Below are 17460 nucleotides of genomic sequence, written 5' to 3' on the forward strand. Positions count from 1 at the left end.
TACTTCTCTCCAAGGATTTCTCGAAAATGTCAAGCTCTTTCCAGTCTTGGGCTGTTAAGTCTAGTGTTCCCTCTGCCCCAAGGCTGGGAGCCCCTTGCTGTGCCTTAGGACCAAGGTCATTTTAGAGGTGGTCCTTCTCACCACGGCACTCAGTTTTGTCGTTAAGTGTTCAGTTATGTAATTATTTTACTAGTTATCTGACTTCCCTCGCTGGAATATAAGTCCTATGGGAGAAAGGATTCTTCCTCTTCCGTCTTCAGGGTGAAAGAAGATCGGACACTAAATAGTCCAGTTACCGTGACTTGATCATTACACGTTGTATACAGGTATCGAACTGTCATACTGTATGGACCCTAGAAATAAGTACGAATATTATGTGTCCATTAAAAAATACACTTAAAAAGATAGAAACTAGTCTGGTTCTAAAGTCTGCATTTCCAGTCACTACATGATGCTGTCATTTGGTGAATAACGAAGAAGGTAGACTTCTGCGAACACAAAAACAACTGCGAGAAAAGACACTACCGGAGAGGGCAAGAGGAAAACGTCCAGGGCGAGCCGCACCTTGCCCTTCTGACCTTTCCCTCCGGAAGTGCTTCTGTCTTTCGGGCGCGAGGGCGCACGCGCGGTCCCCCGAGTTGCTCTGGGGGTTCTCGGAGCCGGGACTTGGAGGGGGGTTCCGCCTCCGGGGCTGGGAGGCGCCTGCGCCGACGCGGCTCCCGTCAGGACGCGCGTTCTCGCTCGCTCACTCCCTCGGTTGCGCGCGCCCGGTGGGCGTGGGAGGAGGCGGGGAACCAGGGAGGGGGCGGGCGTCGCGGGAGGGAAGGAGCGAACCGGAGAGCGTCGTCCTGAGAGGAGTGAAGGCGGCAAAATGGCGGACCGCTTCTCCCGCTTCAACGAGGACCGAGACTTTCAGGTAAACACGGGCCTCGCCGAGGATCCGGGGAAGCCTCTGGCGGATCCCGGAATCTCCCTCGTCCCTGTCGCCTGACTGGCTTTCCTTCTGGGCACTGCTCGGGCTGGCGAACCGCCTCGCTCTTCTGCTCGGATTTCTCCAGGGGCCTCTCAGCTTGAGCCGAGGCCGCATCTCTTACCCGCATTTTCTTATCTTTTTAAGCCCAGGTTTGGCTTTGCGTTTCGGAACCCCAGCCGGGCGCTTTTGTGGGGGGCTGTGCTTTCGTCGGATCAGGGTCCTGCGCGGGCGCTGGACTGGCTCCCGGGGGAAAAGAGCGTTGGCTGGGTTGGAAAGGCTTGGGGCGAGTGCTGCTGAGGCCAGGGCTTCCCAACGCCTGCCAGGTTTCGCTCACACGGATCTTCTTGGGGTTATCCTCCGCTTTTTCTTCACTGTGATAGATATATTCTTCTATTGTCTTGATTTTCCTTTTTTTCTCATCCGGGAAAAGGGTACTTTGGTTATTAGACGCTTTTTTTTGTTAGTCGAAGATTGAAATTTCTCCGGGTATTGATAGGGCTGTTGTTATTAGGCCGTTATTTGGGCTTGGAAAACAATAAGTTATAGGAGTGTGGGCCGCTACCAGCTTAACTGCAAATCCTACCTCGAAAGGAGATTTGTAAGAAGCATAATGATAATGGCCTTTCCAAGTGTGTGATAACAAGTGCCAATAGCAAGATTTTTTTTTTTTTTTTTTTTTTTTTTTTTCTCCTCCAGACGTTGGTATGGAAAAATACCCTTGTGATGGCAAGTTTTATTTAGGGGGGGAAAAAAAAGGCTGAATAGAAAACTCGTCTTTTGGCTGTTTAAAATATATTACTGTTGGGCATTGTTTGCGCAGAAATATCAGAGACTGAAAGAGATTTAGTAGAGATTGGCTATTTCTAGGTAAAATACGTCCTCTGAGTCCCAAAGAAACCACTGCATTACTACCGCATATCCTGGCAACAGCAATTTGGGTCAGGGGATGAACCTCAGGACTCAAGTTTTTAATCTCGCCGCAGATCTTCCTCAAAGCAACACCGGGATATTCTAGATGTGTTTCAGAAAGCAGTTGAAGGGTTCGAATTCCCTGAGATGTTTGGGTTGGTAAATAAGCAGATAAAGCAGTTTAACAGTTTAAAACCAACTCTGTTAACAGTGGGGTACATGGAACACTATGAGAAGTTTTGCAGCATTAAGGGATCTGGGGACTGTTGAAAAGCCTTGTGATCATGCGTCTGCTCAATAGCTGCAGCACAATACAGAAGCTCAGGGGTATTTTAAGAATACCAGGAAGGTCCACTGAAGTTTGGAGCAGTTCATGCTAGCCATTTGACCCCTGAGAAAGACTTTGTTTTAAGCACGCCCCAGAAAACATGAGTGGGATACAATGTGTGAAACTTTTTTAAATAATTTTTTAAGGAGACGTATTGATAATGAAAAACCTTCAGATGCCTTTTAGAAAAGAGAATTCCAAGGTGACCTAATACAATTGAAAACATAATATGGATAGTTTTAAGTTTTGGAGAAAAGTGGCTGTCAAACAGAATTTCAGCAGGCTTATCAAACAGACAGGGTTTGCGGATGTTGAATGAAGATTTTGAAACTGTAGGCAGCAGGGTGTGAATGCTGTTACACACACACACACACACACACACACACACACATTCACAATTGAGGTTATTCTTTTCAGTACCTAGTTTCTGAGATGGCTTTCTTCTGAGGGGGTTACTATAAGACCTGATTTTAGTTGTTTTAGTGGTCATTTGAAGATACATACAATTTAATTTTCTGCTTTTATGTTGAAATAACCCACCTGTGCTGTGTTGGTTCAGCCAGGAAAATGTTTTCTTTTTTTTTTAAATTCATATGTTCCAGCATTTTGGGTAAATAGAGTATTGGGAATGGAAGCCTTTTAGACAATTAAAAGATGTTAAAATTTTTGTGACAAACCATACCCCCCCCCCCCCCCCCCCCCCCCGCGCTTGATTCCATGCTTTTTCGTGGTGATTGGTATCTAACCCAGGACTTTGTGCGTGCTAAGCAGGAACTCTAAAACTGAGCTACATCCCCTACCCCTTTTGTAAACTATTATGCTAACATTTCTGAAAAGCATTCACTTAAAAATCCTTAATGGCTGCGGGTGTAGCTCAGTGGTAGAACACCTGCCTAGCATGCATAAGACCTTGGGTTTGTCCCCAGCATGGGGGTGGGATAGGGAGGAGAAAACTGTGGTATTTTTTTTCTGGGTGGCTTTTACTAAAGGGGAAAATATAGATTGACTTTCATTAATGATGCCCTTGATTTACTATTGCAGAAAAAAATGAAATGTAATAGGATGCTTCTGCAAATAATGTATCTGAAACATTTTTCAAGTTCATGTTATTCAAGATTAAATGTGGCCTCCTTTTAAGGTTTAAGTGATAAATGAGTTGAAACCACTGACTACACTTGAAAACAAACCCATAGTAGGTTTCCAAACACAGTAGATAGATCTTGTTGCTTTAAGCAGATCTCATAGCATTGGAAATTTCTCTGTTCATCTTCTCTGGTAAGTTCCAAATGACTCTCATTTTCTTTGTCTTTAATTTGGCAATATAATTTAAGATTTAAAAATTTCACTTTTTCCCAATTTACTATCAAGTGCAAATTTTGGAGAGTTTGAATGTTCTCTCTTGAATTTGAACGTGGTAGAAAAGAGTTGGGCTTATTAGATTTTTGTGAATATTGAAAGTTTCAATTTTTTTTTTTTTTTTTGCGCTAGGGTCAAACACAAGACTTCACAGGTGCTAGACAAGGGATGTACCACTGAGCTAGACCTCAGCTCAAAGGTGTTTTGTCTAATATAGTGAGAAACTTAACGTTGGTATGCCATTTGAAGCCCTTGTGAATATAAAGAGTAATTGTTACCAGTGATATACATTTTTTTAAAAAATTTGGTTACTATTATAATAATAAAGAGGTGCCTGGAGTGGTGCATGCTTGTAATCTCAGTGACTTGAGAAGCAGAGACAGGAGGATCAAAGCCAGCCTCAAGAACTTGGAGAGGTAAGCAACTTAGTAAAACCCTGTTACAAAGTAAAAAGGGTTGGGAATGTATGTAGCTCAGTGGTAAAGTGTCTTTAGGTTCAATCTGGATACCCCAAAACAAAACAAAACCCAGATACTATTCTATAAGATTTATGTGTGTCATCATAATCTTTACAATAACCTTATAAGATAGCTACTACTCCAATTTTCAGATGAAATAGCTGAGGCATAGAAAGTTAAGGAAACAGATGTGTATAACACATCCGTTAAATGGCAGAACCTGAATTCAGAATGACTTTTTGAATCCTGTGCTCAAATTATCTCTGCTGGCAATTATATATTTTTTATAGCTGTACATGAGTCATCAAATGTGGAGGATAAACTTACAGGTCACAAAGTATAAGTGAACTTATAGAAAGGTGATACAATTGCAATTTTTACTGTGTTCTGTTTTGTCCAGATCTGTTTCTTTTTGATCTGCCAGGGACTTCTAGGGAGGCTTCTTGACACTGATAAGTTATACTGTGTCAAGGATATATTGTTAACTGATTTAGTTTAGATATCCTTTTGTCAAGGTTTAGTCCCTTGCTAGGAATCAAGCTCAGGGCCTTGTGCATGCTAGGCATGTGCTCTACTATTGAGCTATACTTCCAGCCTCCTGTCCAACTTTTTAAAAGTTGATTTGATATATTTACATATTCATTTATGTATTTATTTTTGTTTTACTGGGCATCAGACCCGGGGCCTTGTGTGTACTAGGCAAGTGTTCTACCACTACATCCTCCCCTAGGACACAATACCTTTATTATTTATTTATTTATTGTGCTGAGAATTGAACCCGGTACCTCACCCAAGCTAGGCAAGCACTTTACCATTGAGCTACAACCCCAGCCCCCCCTCTAGCTTTTTAAAGTGGTATTTTATCTTTGTAAATCTACGTTATCTTGACTGATTTTTTAAAAAATGTTTTGAGTTTTAGCTATTCCTTTAAGAATCTGACCAGTTTCTGAGTAAGATGTGACTTCTGTCTATATTTACCAAATAAGACTTATTTATTTACAGATCAAAGTGTTATACAAACTAATGGAAAATACATAACATAATTTAAGATACAGATGTAGTCACCATTTTGAATTTCAGATCCATTAAAGTTGGTTTTATCTATGTTGTACAGCTCTAAGATGCTATTAAGATACAGTGCTTTGGTAGAGCAATTGCCTACCATTTGCAAGCCCCTGGGTTGGATCTCTAGCACAGGTTGGGGTGGTAAGTTGTTTATCTTTTTATTATTTATTGTTGTGCAGCCATTAATGGTGATACAGTTGAATGCTAGTGAAGAAATGTTCTTTAGTAAGTGCATCCACAGAAGACTGATGGTTGCTGTACTCAGTCTTCTTTAGATTTTTAATGATAGTAATAGATCAATGAGGCCAGGTATGGTGACACATGCCTGTAATCCCAGAGACATGGGATGCTGAGGCAGGAGGATATCAAACTTGAGGCCAGCCTCAGCAATTTGAGACCATAAGCAACTTAGTGAGACCCTCTCTGTAAATAAAAAATAAAAAGACTGAGGTTGTACCCCGGTTAAATCCCCAGTACCATAAAAAAAAGGTAAAAGTTGCCCAGGAACTTTCTAGAATTCATCTAAGTGATCATAATGTTAAATAGCAACAAGTAAGTTAATGTATTACTTTTTATGTAGTATATTGTAGGATTCCATCTACAAATATTTATTTATTTATTTATTTATTTATTTATTTAGCTGAGAATTGAACCCGGTACCTCACCCAAGCTAGGCAAGCACTTTACCATTGAGCTACAACCCCAGCCTTCCCCTCTAGCTTTTTAAAGTGGTATTTTATCTTTGTAAATCTACGTTATCTTGGCTGATTTAAAAAAATTTTTTTTTTTTTTTTTTTTTTTTTAAAGTGCTGGCGCCAGTCTTGTGCATGGTAGGCAAGTGTTTTACCACTGAACTATACCTCTTGCCCCCTTATTTTATTTCCTATATGGTTCCAGGGTATGACCTTCAGATTTTTCTTAGTTGAAACCATTAAATGAAGAGGTTAATAGTTTTAAGATACTTAAGTCACAGAAGCTGATTAGTACATTGTGTGGTTCTATGTAATAGAATTGGCATTCTAAAGCAGGCATGCCAGAGATAGCATATGGGTGAGTGTTTTAATTGTTTCCTGTGTCTCTTTGGAAGAAATGCCACAAGCTATGTCAGTTTTGCTTGGGATACTGAAACTTAGGCAAAATAATTACTGTTTCCATTCCGTTAGTATGATAGGTGGCAAGGGTTGGAACTGTACCAGTTTCAAAATGATGATGATGAATTGGTATGATTATTAACAAATGCAAAATGATAGTATTATTGGCTAATATATTCAAGAGTGACCAAAGTAAGATCAACATAGGGAAGGTTCCCTGAAGGTGATTTAAAGAGTGAAGGGTATATAATTGAAGCAGAAAACACTTGAAAATGTGGGACATATTAAGGAATAACACCACAGAGACATAAGATTTTGGGGGGGGGGTTATATTGGGGTTGTGAAGAACTGTAATTATAGGCTTCATGTGGTGGTATACTTAGGCATGAGAGGCCAAGAAAAAGCAACTCTGGACAAAAATATTCTTAATTATTATTTCAGGGCTGTTCTAGTAAAGTCAAAAATATAGAAAAACAGAAGTCCCTATTCCATTTTCTTTCGTGTGCAAGTCATTAGACTACTCTGCAGAGTGATCCTTTTATCACATTTTCTGGGGTCTTAATGATATGTTATATAATGAACATGATAAATTTTGACTTAAAAATATTAAAAAAAAAACATAATTAGCCTTTGTGATTGTGCTGCTTTATAGCTAAGATACATTTCCAAATGTATCTTTTGGGTATCTTTTCTTTTGGGTTTATAAAAATAAATTTATTTATTTATTTATTTATTTATTTATTTATTTATTTTGTTGTGCTAGAGATTAAACCCAGGGCCTTGTGCATGTAAGGCAAGCACTCTACTAACTGAGCTATATCCCCAGCTATTTTTTAAAATTTTTAAAAAATTTTTTTGAGACTGAGTTTTGCTAAGTTGCCCAGGCTAGCCTTGAACTTGTGATCCTCCTCCCTCAGCCTCCTGAGTTGCTGGGATTACAGGTCTATACCACTGCCCATCTTGAAAAAATTCTTATTTTTGGTGCCAGGAATTAACTCCAGGGCCTTAAGCTTGCTAAGTACATGCTCCATCATTGAGCTATACTCCCAGTCTCATGATAGAATTCTTTTAGGAGCTGGAGAGTGGAGCTCATGATAGGGTACTTGCCTGGCATGTGTGAGGCCCTGGGTTTGATCCCCAGCAATGCAAAGAAAAGAAAAAAAAAGCTGTGTTCTGAAAGGGAATAGCAGAAATTCATGAGATTTTGAACTGTGGATCTGAAACCTGTGTAGAGGTTTTGTCTTTATTCTTATGACTTAATCAGTTTCTAATATTTCATTAGTGAAAACGGGTTTTACCTTGAGGTATACATCCAATTTTCTTTTTTTTTTTAATATCAGGGATTGAACCCAGGGGCACTCAGTCACTGAGTCACATTTATTTTGAGACAGAGTCTCAGTAAGTTGCTGAGGCTGACTTTGAATTTATAATCTTCCTGCCTCAGCCTTCTTAGCCACTTGGATTGTAGGTGTGCGTCAGTCCAGTTCTTGAATTCTATTAAGTTCCTCCCCTGAAACAGCCTGATACTTTTTGCTTGTATGTTTGGCATTAATTCTCTTCATATTAGCATTGCCATTTAGCATTAGTGAAAGCAGATTCATGGTAATTACCAAAGGAATTACAAATGACGGCCACAAATTCTGAAAGAAGTCATTGATTTGATATTGCAGTGAATACCAGGAGATGTTGTAGTGATTTTCTGTTTATAAAAAATGAATTGTCCCTTTAACTGTGGAAGCCTAACCAAATTTTCTTAATGCATAGTGTTAGTGCAAAAAGTTAAATATGCCCAAACTGAAAGAAAGAATATGCTGTATTGACATGCTTATACTAAATGATTTCTTTGAGTTTTAAACAATGGTTAGTATTTTATACTTAATTTAGGAATGAATAGAAGAGAACATAGCTCAAGTTGTTCTTGCATTGTAGGTTGGTTTGTAGCACATAATATTTGAGTAAATGCTATAGATAGTAAGGAATTGAAGTTGTTAGAGAGCAATACAGGAGGTTCCTGTTACTTTCCTTAATTATTCTTTTCTTATGACATTTTAAGGGAGATAAATTCTGCATTGCATGTCACTAAAGCCACCAGAAAATATCTTTGTAATATTACATTTGGTCTCATTTCCTGAGGTTCCAATTATTAGTTGTTAAGTTTGCTGTTCTTTGGCAATTACATTGATTTCAAAGGGGAATTACAACTCATTTTAGTGTTCTATAGAATGAAATACAAAATGGCTCTCCAGTTTAAAATTTATAAGAAAAGTCATTGGTCATATCTTCTGACATTTTAATAATGGTAGTAGGAAAAGTGAACACCTATCTTATGGATCATGTAACATTATTTTTCCAGAGTTAATGAGGGAAGCAAAGCTTAATTTTTGCTTAATCACTTTTGTAGACAGTGCTGATCAAAATTGAGAAATTAATTTGATACTCTAGGGTTTGTTTGTTGTTGTTTTTTGTTTGTTTTCTTTTTTCTTTTTTGGTACTGGTGTCAAACCCAGGGGCATTTTACCACTGAGCTACATTTCTGGCCCTTTTATATTTTTACTTTTGAGATAGGGTCTCACCAAGTTGCTTAGGGCCTCACTAAGTTTCTGGGACTGACCTCAAACTTGCAATGCTCCTTCTTCACCCTCCCAAGTTGCTGGAATTACAGGTGTGTACCACCATGCCTGGCTACTCTAGGTCTTTAAAAACAATTTTTTTTTTTCCTTTCTGTGTTAAGGATTAAACTCAGAGCTTCATACATGCTGAATAGACTGTACCACCGAGCTACACCTCCAGCCCATTACTCTAGGTCTTTACTATAGAAGTTTAAGAAGATGCTTATAGATTTTATGCTGTGGTGTCAATAATTTTACTTGTCATTATGAGTAAAATTATGAGGTATTTTAAAGGGCAAAAGTGGTTGAAATGTTAATTGGTTTAATATTACTTTAGGGTACCACCTGTGCAAGAGATACCAAGGGGTATGTTTACCTTGAGAATAATTTCTAAAATGTAGACCAATTTCTGAAAACTTGGTTAAATATTTGGGACTTGGGGTATAGCTAAGAGGTAGAATGTCTGACTGCATGTATAAGGCCCTAGGTTTAATTTCTAGCACTGCCAAGGGGAAAAAGAAAAAAGAGAAAGTTATTGTACTAAGAAGTGTGTATATGTCTGTGGGGAGGAGTTAAGAAGTGTTCCTCCTCCCCCAAGGACTTCTAGATCAAGAAGTAACAAAAGTAATGATGATGTTTAGTTTGTTATTCATAAGACTGGCATGATTAACAGATGAATTGTATAGTCAGTAAATGCAAAACTCTTAAGGAAAGAACCTTTAAAGTGGAATGATTATGCCTTCATGAAGAAGTTAGCATTTCTTAAAGGATGGCATTGCATCCTAGCAAAGGAAAAGAATGGGAAAACATTTATTTGGAGAAAATAGCCAGGGCAGAAGTAAACAAGTGGGAGCTGGGGATATAGCTCAGTGGTTTGTGCTTATCTACTGTGCCCAGGGCCCTGGGTTGGATCTCCAGAACTGGGCCGGAGGGAAGGGGGAGGACAGAGTAAAAGCTCGGGCTGTAAAGGTAAGTTTTATTTTGGTGCTTTAAGCAGGAATGCAGTAGTGATTTAAGATGTTCATGGGTAAACATCAAATTACCAACTTTATTATAGCAAGATTGAGGTTTAGTTGTGTTAGATAACCTATATCCAGAGAGTTAAAGCTCTGATAACCAGTCTCCATTAACAAAAGTTAATGTGAATGGATCCCTGTGAATTGAGGTTGTATACAGGGGAGTGATAATAACAATGAGCAGTGTGATTTTAAACTTGGTAGGGAAATGAATGAGGACTTTGGGGTTCTTGGAGATGGATGATAATGATGAGAAGGTGAAAAGTTGGTAGGATCAATATATTTTAGGTTCTTATGGGGCCTAAGATTTGTTAGAGGGACTTGTTAAGTATACTAAAGAGAATGAACTGAGAAGATAGAAGTTGGTGGTTGCATAGCACAATGTTGAAATTATTGTTAATGACCATGAGAGTGAAATAACTAAGGTACAATGGAGGGACAAGATGGTTGTAGGAAAGGAAGTTAAAGTAGGAAAGGAAGTTAAAGAACTGAGGAACCAGGATATTATAAGATCATTTAACCTGGAGATGAGAATGGTAATATGGTATACTTGTATACTGTCATGGCTTAAGAAGTGCCTTTATTTCATTCTTTTCTGATTATTCTAGTAATTCAGTGAACTAAATAAGATAGTAATCATATTTTATGGATGAGGAAATTGAAGCTGAGGTATGTAGTTTTTCTGGTGCCAAGTTGAGTCTTACTTGTTTTGTTTCTTTTGTTTTGCAGTAATAGGGATTGAACCCAGGGGCACTATACCACTGAGCTGCCTCCTCAGCCTTTGTTTTTGTTCTGAGACAGGGTCTTGCTGAGTTGCCCAGACTGTCCTCCAGCTTGAACCTGTGATCCTCCTGCCTCAGCCTCTGGAGTAACTGGGATTACTGCACCCAGCGTTTTTGTTTGTTTGTTGTTGTTGTTGTTGTTTGTTTGTTTTGGTTTGTTTGTTTTAAGGTTCTGGAGATCTGACCCAGGGGCTTGTGCTTGCCAGGCAGGCTCTTTACTATTGAGCTACAGCCCTGGCTCTAGAGTTGAGTTTTAAACTTTGATCTTCTGATTTCTGTTGTAGTTTCTTTCTGCTGTGCTGTGTAGATTGGCCTCTCTTCAAGGAGATGAGTGTTAGTGCTATATTAGTTTGCAAAGCATTTTTTTTCATGTGTGGTAGTGTTATCTGTCAATTAATTAATTGGTAAGAAATAGTTGCCTGTAATCCCGGTCTCGGGATTGCGAGTTCAGAGCCAGCCTCAGCAAAGGCAAGGTACTAAGCAACTCAGTGAGACCCTGACTCTAAATAAAATATGAAATAGGGCTGGGGATGTGGCTCTGTGGTCAAGTGCCACTGAGTTCAATCCCTGATTCCCCTCGCACACCCCTCCTAAGAAAGAAATGGTTGGTATACTTGTCTGTTTGGGGTGGGGGAGGGTACCAGGGATTGAACTCAGGGGCACTCGACTACGGAGCCACATCCCCAGCCCTATTTTTTTGTATTTTATTTGTAGACAGGGCCTCACTAGTTGCTTAGCCTTGCTTTTGCTGAGGCTGGCTTTGAACTCATGATCCTCCTTCCTCAGCCTCCCAGAGCTGCTGGGATTATAGACGGGTGCCAGTGCACCCAGCTGGTATACTTGTCTTTAAAGATGATATTTTTTTGTTTTAAAAACATCTTGGAGGGCTGGGGAGATAGCTCAGTCGGTCGAATGCTTGCGTTGCAGGCACAAGTCCCTGCACCGCAAAAAAAAAAAAAAAAAAAAAAAAAAAAAAAATCTTGGTGTAATAAAGTTAATTGATTGTTTATAGCTTTTTATTGACATTATTGGGTACCTGTTTGTTAGCTTGGCATCATAAAAAGATAGAAAACAGACAAAAGTCTGATCATTTGTTTCCAATAAAAGCATAGATTGGGGCTTAGGGTGTAAGTGCCTTGCCCAGCATATACAGAGACCCTGGGTTTAATCCCTAGCACCATCAAACAAAACAAAACAAAACAAAGAAACAAACCAACAACAACAAGAACAAAATATCAACCACCACAGCAAGAACAGAGTCCATTGGAGAAGATTGGATGATACTTCTACTGGCTGTTGTAAAGTTAGAGGATATTGGGGCTGGGGAGATAGCTCAATTGGTAGAGTGCCTGCCTCACATGCACAAGGCCCTGGGTTCAATCTCCAGCACCGCAAAAAAAAAAAAAAAAAGTTAGAGGATATTACGAACTTACCCCTGATTGTTACGATGTGGAAAATTGACTGCTCTGTTTTCTAGTGAGAATAGTATCAGCTATGATTTGTGGAGCACATATTGCATTCCAGGTCTAGTACCAAGGCATTTTAGATATATGTTTCTAATCCAAGACACCCTCCAAACCAGGTGGTGGTGATATCCCCCATTTTACTGTTACAAATTTCTTAAGAGAAATTGAGTGTATATAGTTAGTAAACTCAGATTTGAACCTCTTTTAAGATTTGACTTTCCCCATGGTTCCTGACGTCTTAATTGTAAAATCCAAACTCACTAATCTGGTTTATAAAACTCTTAACTATACAACTGTACTCTATTTCTTCTTTTTTCTCCTTGTTGTCTGTATCTTGGATTTTTTATTGTTAATTGGACATGATTAGGCTCTTTGGTTATTCTTGCTTTTGCATATGCTCTTCTCTAGCAAAATTCCTGCTCATTCAAGGGTCCTGCAAAAGAGGCAAAACACAAAGGCTTTATAACAGCTTGTTCTCTAGGTAACTAACGCTGGCCCACAAAAGTGAGAATGTGCTCATTTCCATAAGACAGCATTAATCCAATTAAGAGGGCAGAGTCCAGCTCCTACCAGGACATCTCACAGTAGGCCCTAGGGGACACAGGCCATCTCTGAACCACAGCAGCCCTTTCCTGGGTGCAGGCACATAGCCTTCTGCATCATAGTGCACACTGCACCACGATGTGGTGCTAGCTACAGGGGACGCAGCATGCTTTCTATGGTAAGTGCCAGATGCCACCTCCTGCAGAATAGTGACTACCATGGTCTTGGACCAAGCACCACCTTAATTTTGATAAGTTACATGTTTCTAGGAATTTGTTCATTTCTTTTAAATGTTCACATTTACCCTCATAAAGTTGTTTATATCTTCTTTAGTATCTGCACCATCTGTTTATTTTTAAACTTAAAAAAAAAAAGACTCAATTTGATGTTACTTCTGACATTGACATCTTCCCTAGGCAGAGTTAGTTGTTTTATTTTCTTTGCTCCTACAACACTTTGGTCTTATTTGAGTAATAACACTTCTATTAGTAATAGTAGCAGCTGATAGAGCACAGAGCACTTACTCTGTGTTAGACAGTATGCTATGCAGTATTATCTCATGCAATCCCCACTAACCCATAGAGAATATTCTATCGTTAACTCCCATTTTACAAATTAAAAGCTTAACCAAGGTCACACAACTAGCAGGTCAAAGAACTTGCAGTTATTTTGGACTAGTCTCAGTCTTTAAGCTCTCTCTTGTTTTACCTCTCCTCCTTATACTTCCTTCTTATAATTTCTTACTTCACTGGACTTAGAACTCCTGGAATGTAGTCTTTCATGTTTTACTCATTTTTCTTTTATTGAGTTAGAGTGTGACATGTAGAAGTTGTGATATTTGAATTGAAGATTCAATAAAGACAGGCATTTAACCTGCCCTGGATGCTGTGTGTTGAACTGTAATAAGATGTTGTTTCTTTTGTTACATGTATATAGACAGTTACATGACTTAAATTAGTAAATTCTGAAATAGCTTTTTTTGCATGTCTAAAATAAAAATATTGCATGTTTTTAAAAAAATAAAGGCAGTCATGTAGGAAAGAGAGGCTTAGTAGAATCTGAGAAAAATGTTCAGACCTAGGGACTCTGCTGCGTGGTGCATTATTCAGGTTGAACTGTTAGTTTCTGAGGTATCTTACAATGCCAGTTAAGGAATATTTCAAGTATGAAGGTTGTGTTATGGATAGTCAGAATCTGAATTTGTTTTATGTAATTACAATTATCACCTTTTAGTTGTGAGTTTCCTTCTGTGTGACATATTGTAAATACACTTATTTTTCTGTGGACTGTTGTGGAATTTTGGTCAAAATGTCTGAATAGAGGAATCTATCATACCAACCAGTGAAAAGAAACAATGCAGCATTACTATGAGTTTCAGAGGAATTCCTAACTATTATTTATCTCCTTTCTGAATCCTTTAAGAATTGCTGAGCCATGCAAGATGGCACATGCCTGTAGTCCCAGCTACTTTGGAGGCTAAAGCAGGAGAATTGCAAATTCAAGGGCAGCCTAAGCAACTTAGCAAGAACCTGTTTCAAAATTAAAAATAAGTGCTGGGGATGTAGCTCAGTGGTAAAGCGACCCTGTGTTCAGGATCTATTACCAGAAAAACAGGTGGGGAATTCGCTTACAATGAGTATATGGACTGACTTACTCCATCCTGGAACTTTTGTCACTTCTACTCCATTCCTGTAAGCAGGTCTACTCTTAACATTTGCAGGACTTGAGAATCCAAATAAAAGGCCACAAAATTTCTGAATATTAAAAAAACTATAAATCAAATTGACACCAAGTGTGGTGGCACAAACCTGTAATACTGGAGATTCAGGGGGCTGAGGCAGGAGGATCACAGGTTCAAGGGCATCCTGGGTAATTTAGTTAGACTTTGTCTCAAAATAAAATGAAAAGTGGGATGTAGCTCAGTGGTAAAGTGACCCTGGGTTCAGTCACCAGTACTAAAATCATCAACAACAAAAGTTAAATAAAATATACATCTCATCCTCCTACCTTGACAAATATACCTTCATGACTTTGGAGTTTTGCACTGGAACATAATTGTATTTTGGTATTTGAGGGATTATAATAGTTGTCCTGATAATTCATTCCTCTTCAACTTTAATTTCTCTCTACTAATTACCATACAGATAATCACGAAAAGGACATAGCTGTGGGATTTTTTTGAACACCAAAATCATCACTAGTTAACTAATAAGATTCTACTTATATCGATCAATTTAGGGTACAGTCTCTGTCTCTATTTGATATATTAAAGTTATCATCACAGCTGAATTTGTTAAGAGACATTTTCACATTTGTCTCCTTTGGAAGCAGAATCCTTGACCTGTAAGTTGCTGACATTGGCCTTGAACCTGCCATCCTCCTGCCTCAGCCTCCTAAGTCCCTAGGATTACAGGCAGGCACCACCATGCCTGGACCACTTAAAAATCTTTTTTTTGTGGGGATTGGTTACCAGGGATTGAACTCAGGGGCGCTCAACCCCTGAGCCATATCCCCAGCTTATTTTGCATTTTATTTAGAGACAGGTCTCATTGAGTTGCTTAGCACCTCACTTTTGCTGAGGTTGACTTTGAACTTGCTATCCTCTTGCCTCAGCCTCCTGAGCCACTCAATTAAAAATCTTTAACCCTTTATTTATTTATTTATTTTTTTATTGTGAACAAATGGAATACATGTTGTTTCTCTGTTTGTACATGGCGTAAAGGCATACCATTTGTGAACCCTTTTTTTAAAAAGTGACCTTGCTTCCTTTCTGATTTTTTTGAACTTAAATTTTTGATCAGCATAAATGAAGAGCTATAATTTGACTGAAAACAGACAGTATTTAGAAAGGAAGAGTTGATTTAGACAATGGCTTAAGTATTCCAATTTTTTTTTTTTGGTACCAGCTATTGAACCCAGGGGGCGCCTAACCACCAAGCCATATCCCCAACCCTTTTAAAATATTTTATGAGAGACAGGGTCTTGCTGAGTTGCGTAGGGCCTTTCTCAATTGCTGAGACTGTCTTTGAACTCACAATCCTCCCACCTTAGCCTCCTAAGTTGCTGGGATTACAGGTGTGCACCACTGTGCCCGGCCCAAGCAATTATTATTAAAACTAAATTTTAGTAATGCTCTATAGACATAGGATCGGTGAATTTTACTGGAATGACCATATATTCTGGTTTATACCTTTTGTCCTGGAATAATTACTATTCCCTTTATTATTCTCGAAGTGCCTTGGTTTGTATGATACATTATATGATCATCTAACCTTAAAGGAATTTGATAGATTTAAATAAGGTTTGGAAAGCAGTGGAAAGCAGTAAAAAATACTTTTCCAGGGGCTGGGGTTGTCGTTCAGTGGTGGAGCGCTTGCCTGGCATGCGTGAGGTACTGGGTTCGATTCTCAGCACCACATATAAATATATAAAATAAAGGTCCATCAACAACCAAAAAATATCTAAAAAAAAAAAAGTTTTTTTTTTCCTGAATCTGTTGAGAATTTCAAGTAGTCAGGTATCATACTGACTATTTTTGGAAAGAATCAACTTAATAAGTGCTTCAGAATGAATTGAAAAAAATTTGAGAGCAGCAGAGGAGACAAGAAATAAAATATCTATTGTTATCACCACCTTCATCACAAGTATTACTACTGTAGTTTGTATTCTGAGGGTTTAAGATCACATCTTGTTTTCCTTTCTCCCTCTTTTTGCTTTTCTAGCGTAACATTCGAAAAGGAAAAATAGATTCAGAGTGAAAAGTAAACCACTTGACAAATATGACCACTATTTCCAATTACATGGGAGTTCTTTTCACAGATACACATACAGGCATTATATACATATATGCATTTTCCATTCTGACTTCTCAAAGGATAGCACACAAGCCCGTTTTTTTAGCACTTAGATTTTTCTTTTTTTAGCACTATGTCTTGGAGATTATGCCATAACTTTGAAAGGTTGTTTTTTGTTTTTTTTTTTTAATTTAAAGTAATTTTAGATTTGTACAGTAGCTATAAAAATTGTACAGAGAATTCTGGTATACCTCCGCTTGCTCATCTTGCCGTACTACAGTATCTCTATGATAACCAGAATAAAATTACCCAAACTAGGAAATTAACATGGCAGAATATTATTAACTGAACCACAGATATAATTTTAGCAGTTTTAAAAATAATATCCTTTTTCTGTTTTAGGATCCTACTCAGGATTCTACATTGATTACATTTAGTTGTTTTATTGTGTCTGTAGTACTTTGTCAATCTAGTTTTTGTCTTTTATGATAAACAGAAGGTTTTCACTAATTCTGCCTTCTATAGAGAATATTGTTTTGAAATTATGGAGGTTTTTTATTTTTATATTTTTTTGATTGTGTGTGTGTAATACATTGGTGGAAATACGGGACTAAGAATCAAGAGTCTGGGCTAGAGTTGTGACTCAGTGGTAGAACCTGGCATGTGTGAGGCCCTGGGTTCAGTCCTCAGCACCACATATAAATAAATAAGATAAATCCATTGACAACTAAAAAGAAAAAAGAACCAATAATCTTTGAATTTGTGATTTCATCTCTCTCAGTTCCCCTCCCACCCTTACTAGGAATTGAACCTGGGGGTGCAGTACCACTGAACTACATTTCCAGCCCTTTTTTAACTTTTTTATTTTGAGACAGGATGTTGGTAAATTGCTAAGGCTGCCCTTGAATTTGTGATTCTTCTGCTTTAGCCTTTGAGTCGCTAGGATTACAGGCATGAGCCACCATACCTAGCTGTGTCAGTTTTCTTATTGTAAAATAGGGATGATAAAAAAAATCCTGAATTCAACAGCTGATTTCCAAATCTTACACTGAGTATCTCACACATTTATT

The 17460-nt window shown here is 38.4% G+C and overlaps 1 protein-coding gene across 6 annotated transcripts in view; it reads left to right on the forward strand.

The window, feature by feature from the left end:
- The first annotated feature begins 808 nt into the window (after positions 1 to 808).
- The window catches only part of GPATCH8 (G-patch domain containing 8), a 90634-nt gene continuing 73982 nt past the window's right edge, over positions 809 to 17460 (forward strand). For 2 of the 6 annotated variants that reach the window (XM_079133987.1, XM_079133988.1), the window contains exon 1: positions 809 to 916. In XM_079133987.1, coding sequence (XP_078990113.1) covers positions 872 to 916 — 45 coding nt within the window. In that variant the 5' untranslated portion in view covers positions 809 to 871. The remainder of the gene's footprint in view (positions 917 to 17460) is intronic. The other 4 variants (XM_079133991.1, XM_079133989.1, XM_079133992.1 and 1 more) reach the window with 2 other exon arrangements.

Source organism: Sciurus vulgaris, assembly GCF_902686455.1.
Source record: "Sciurus vulgaris genome assembly, chromosome: 3".
Lineage (NCBI taxonomy): Eukaryota > Metazoa > Chordata > Mammalia > Rodentia > Sciuridae > Sciurus > Sciurus vulgaris.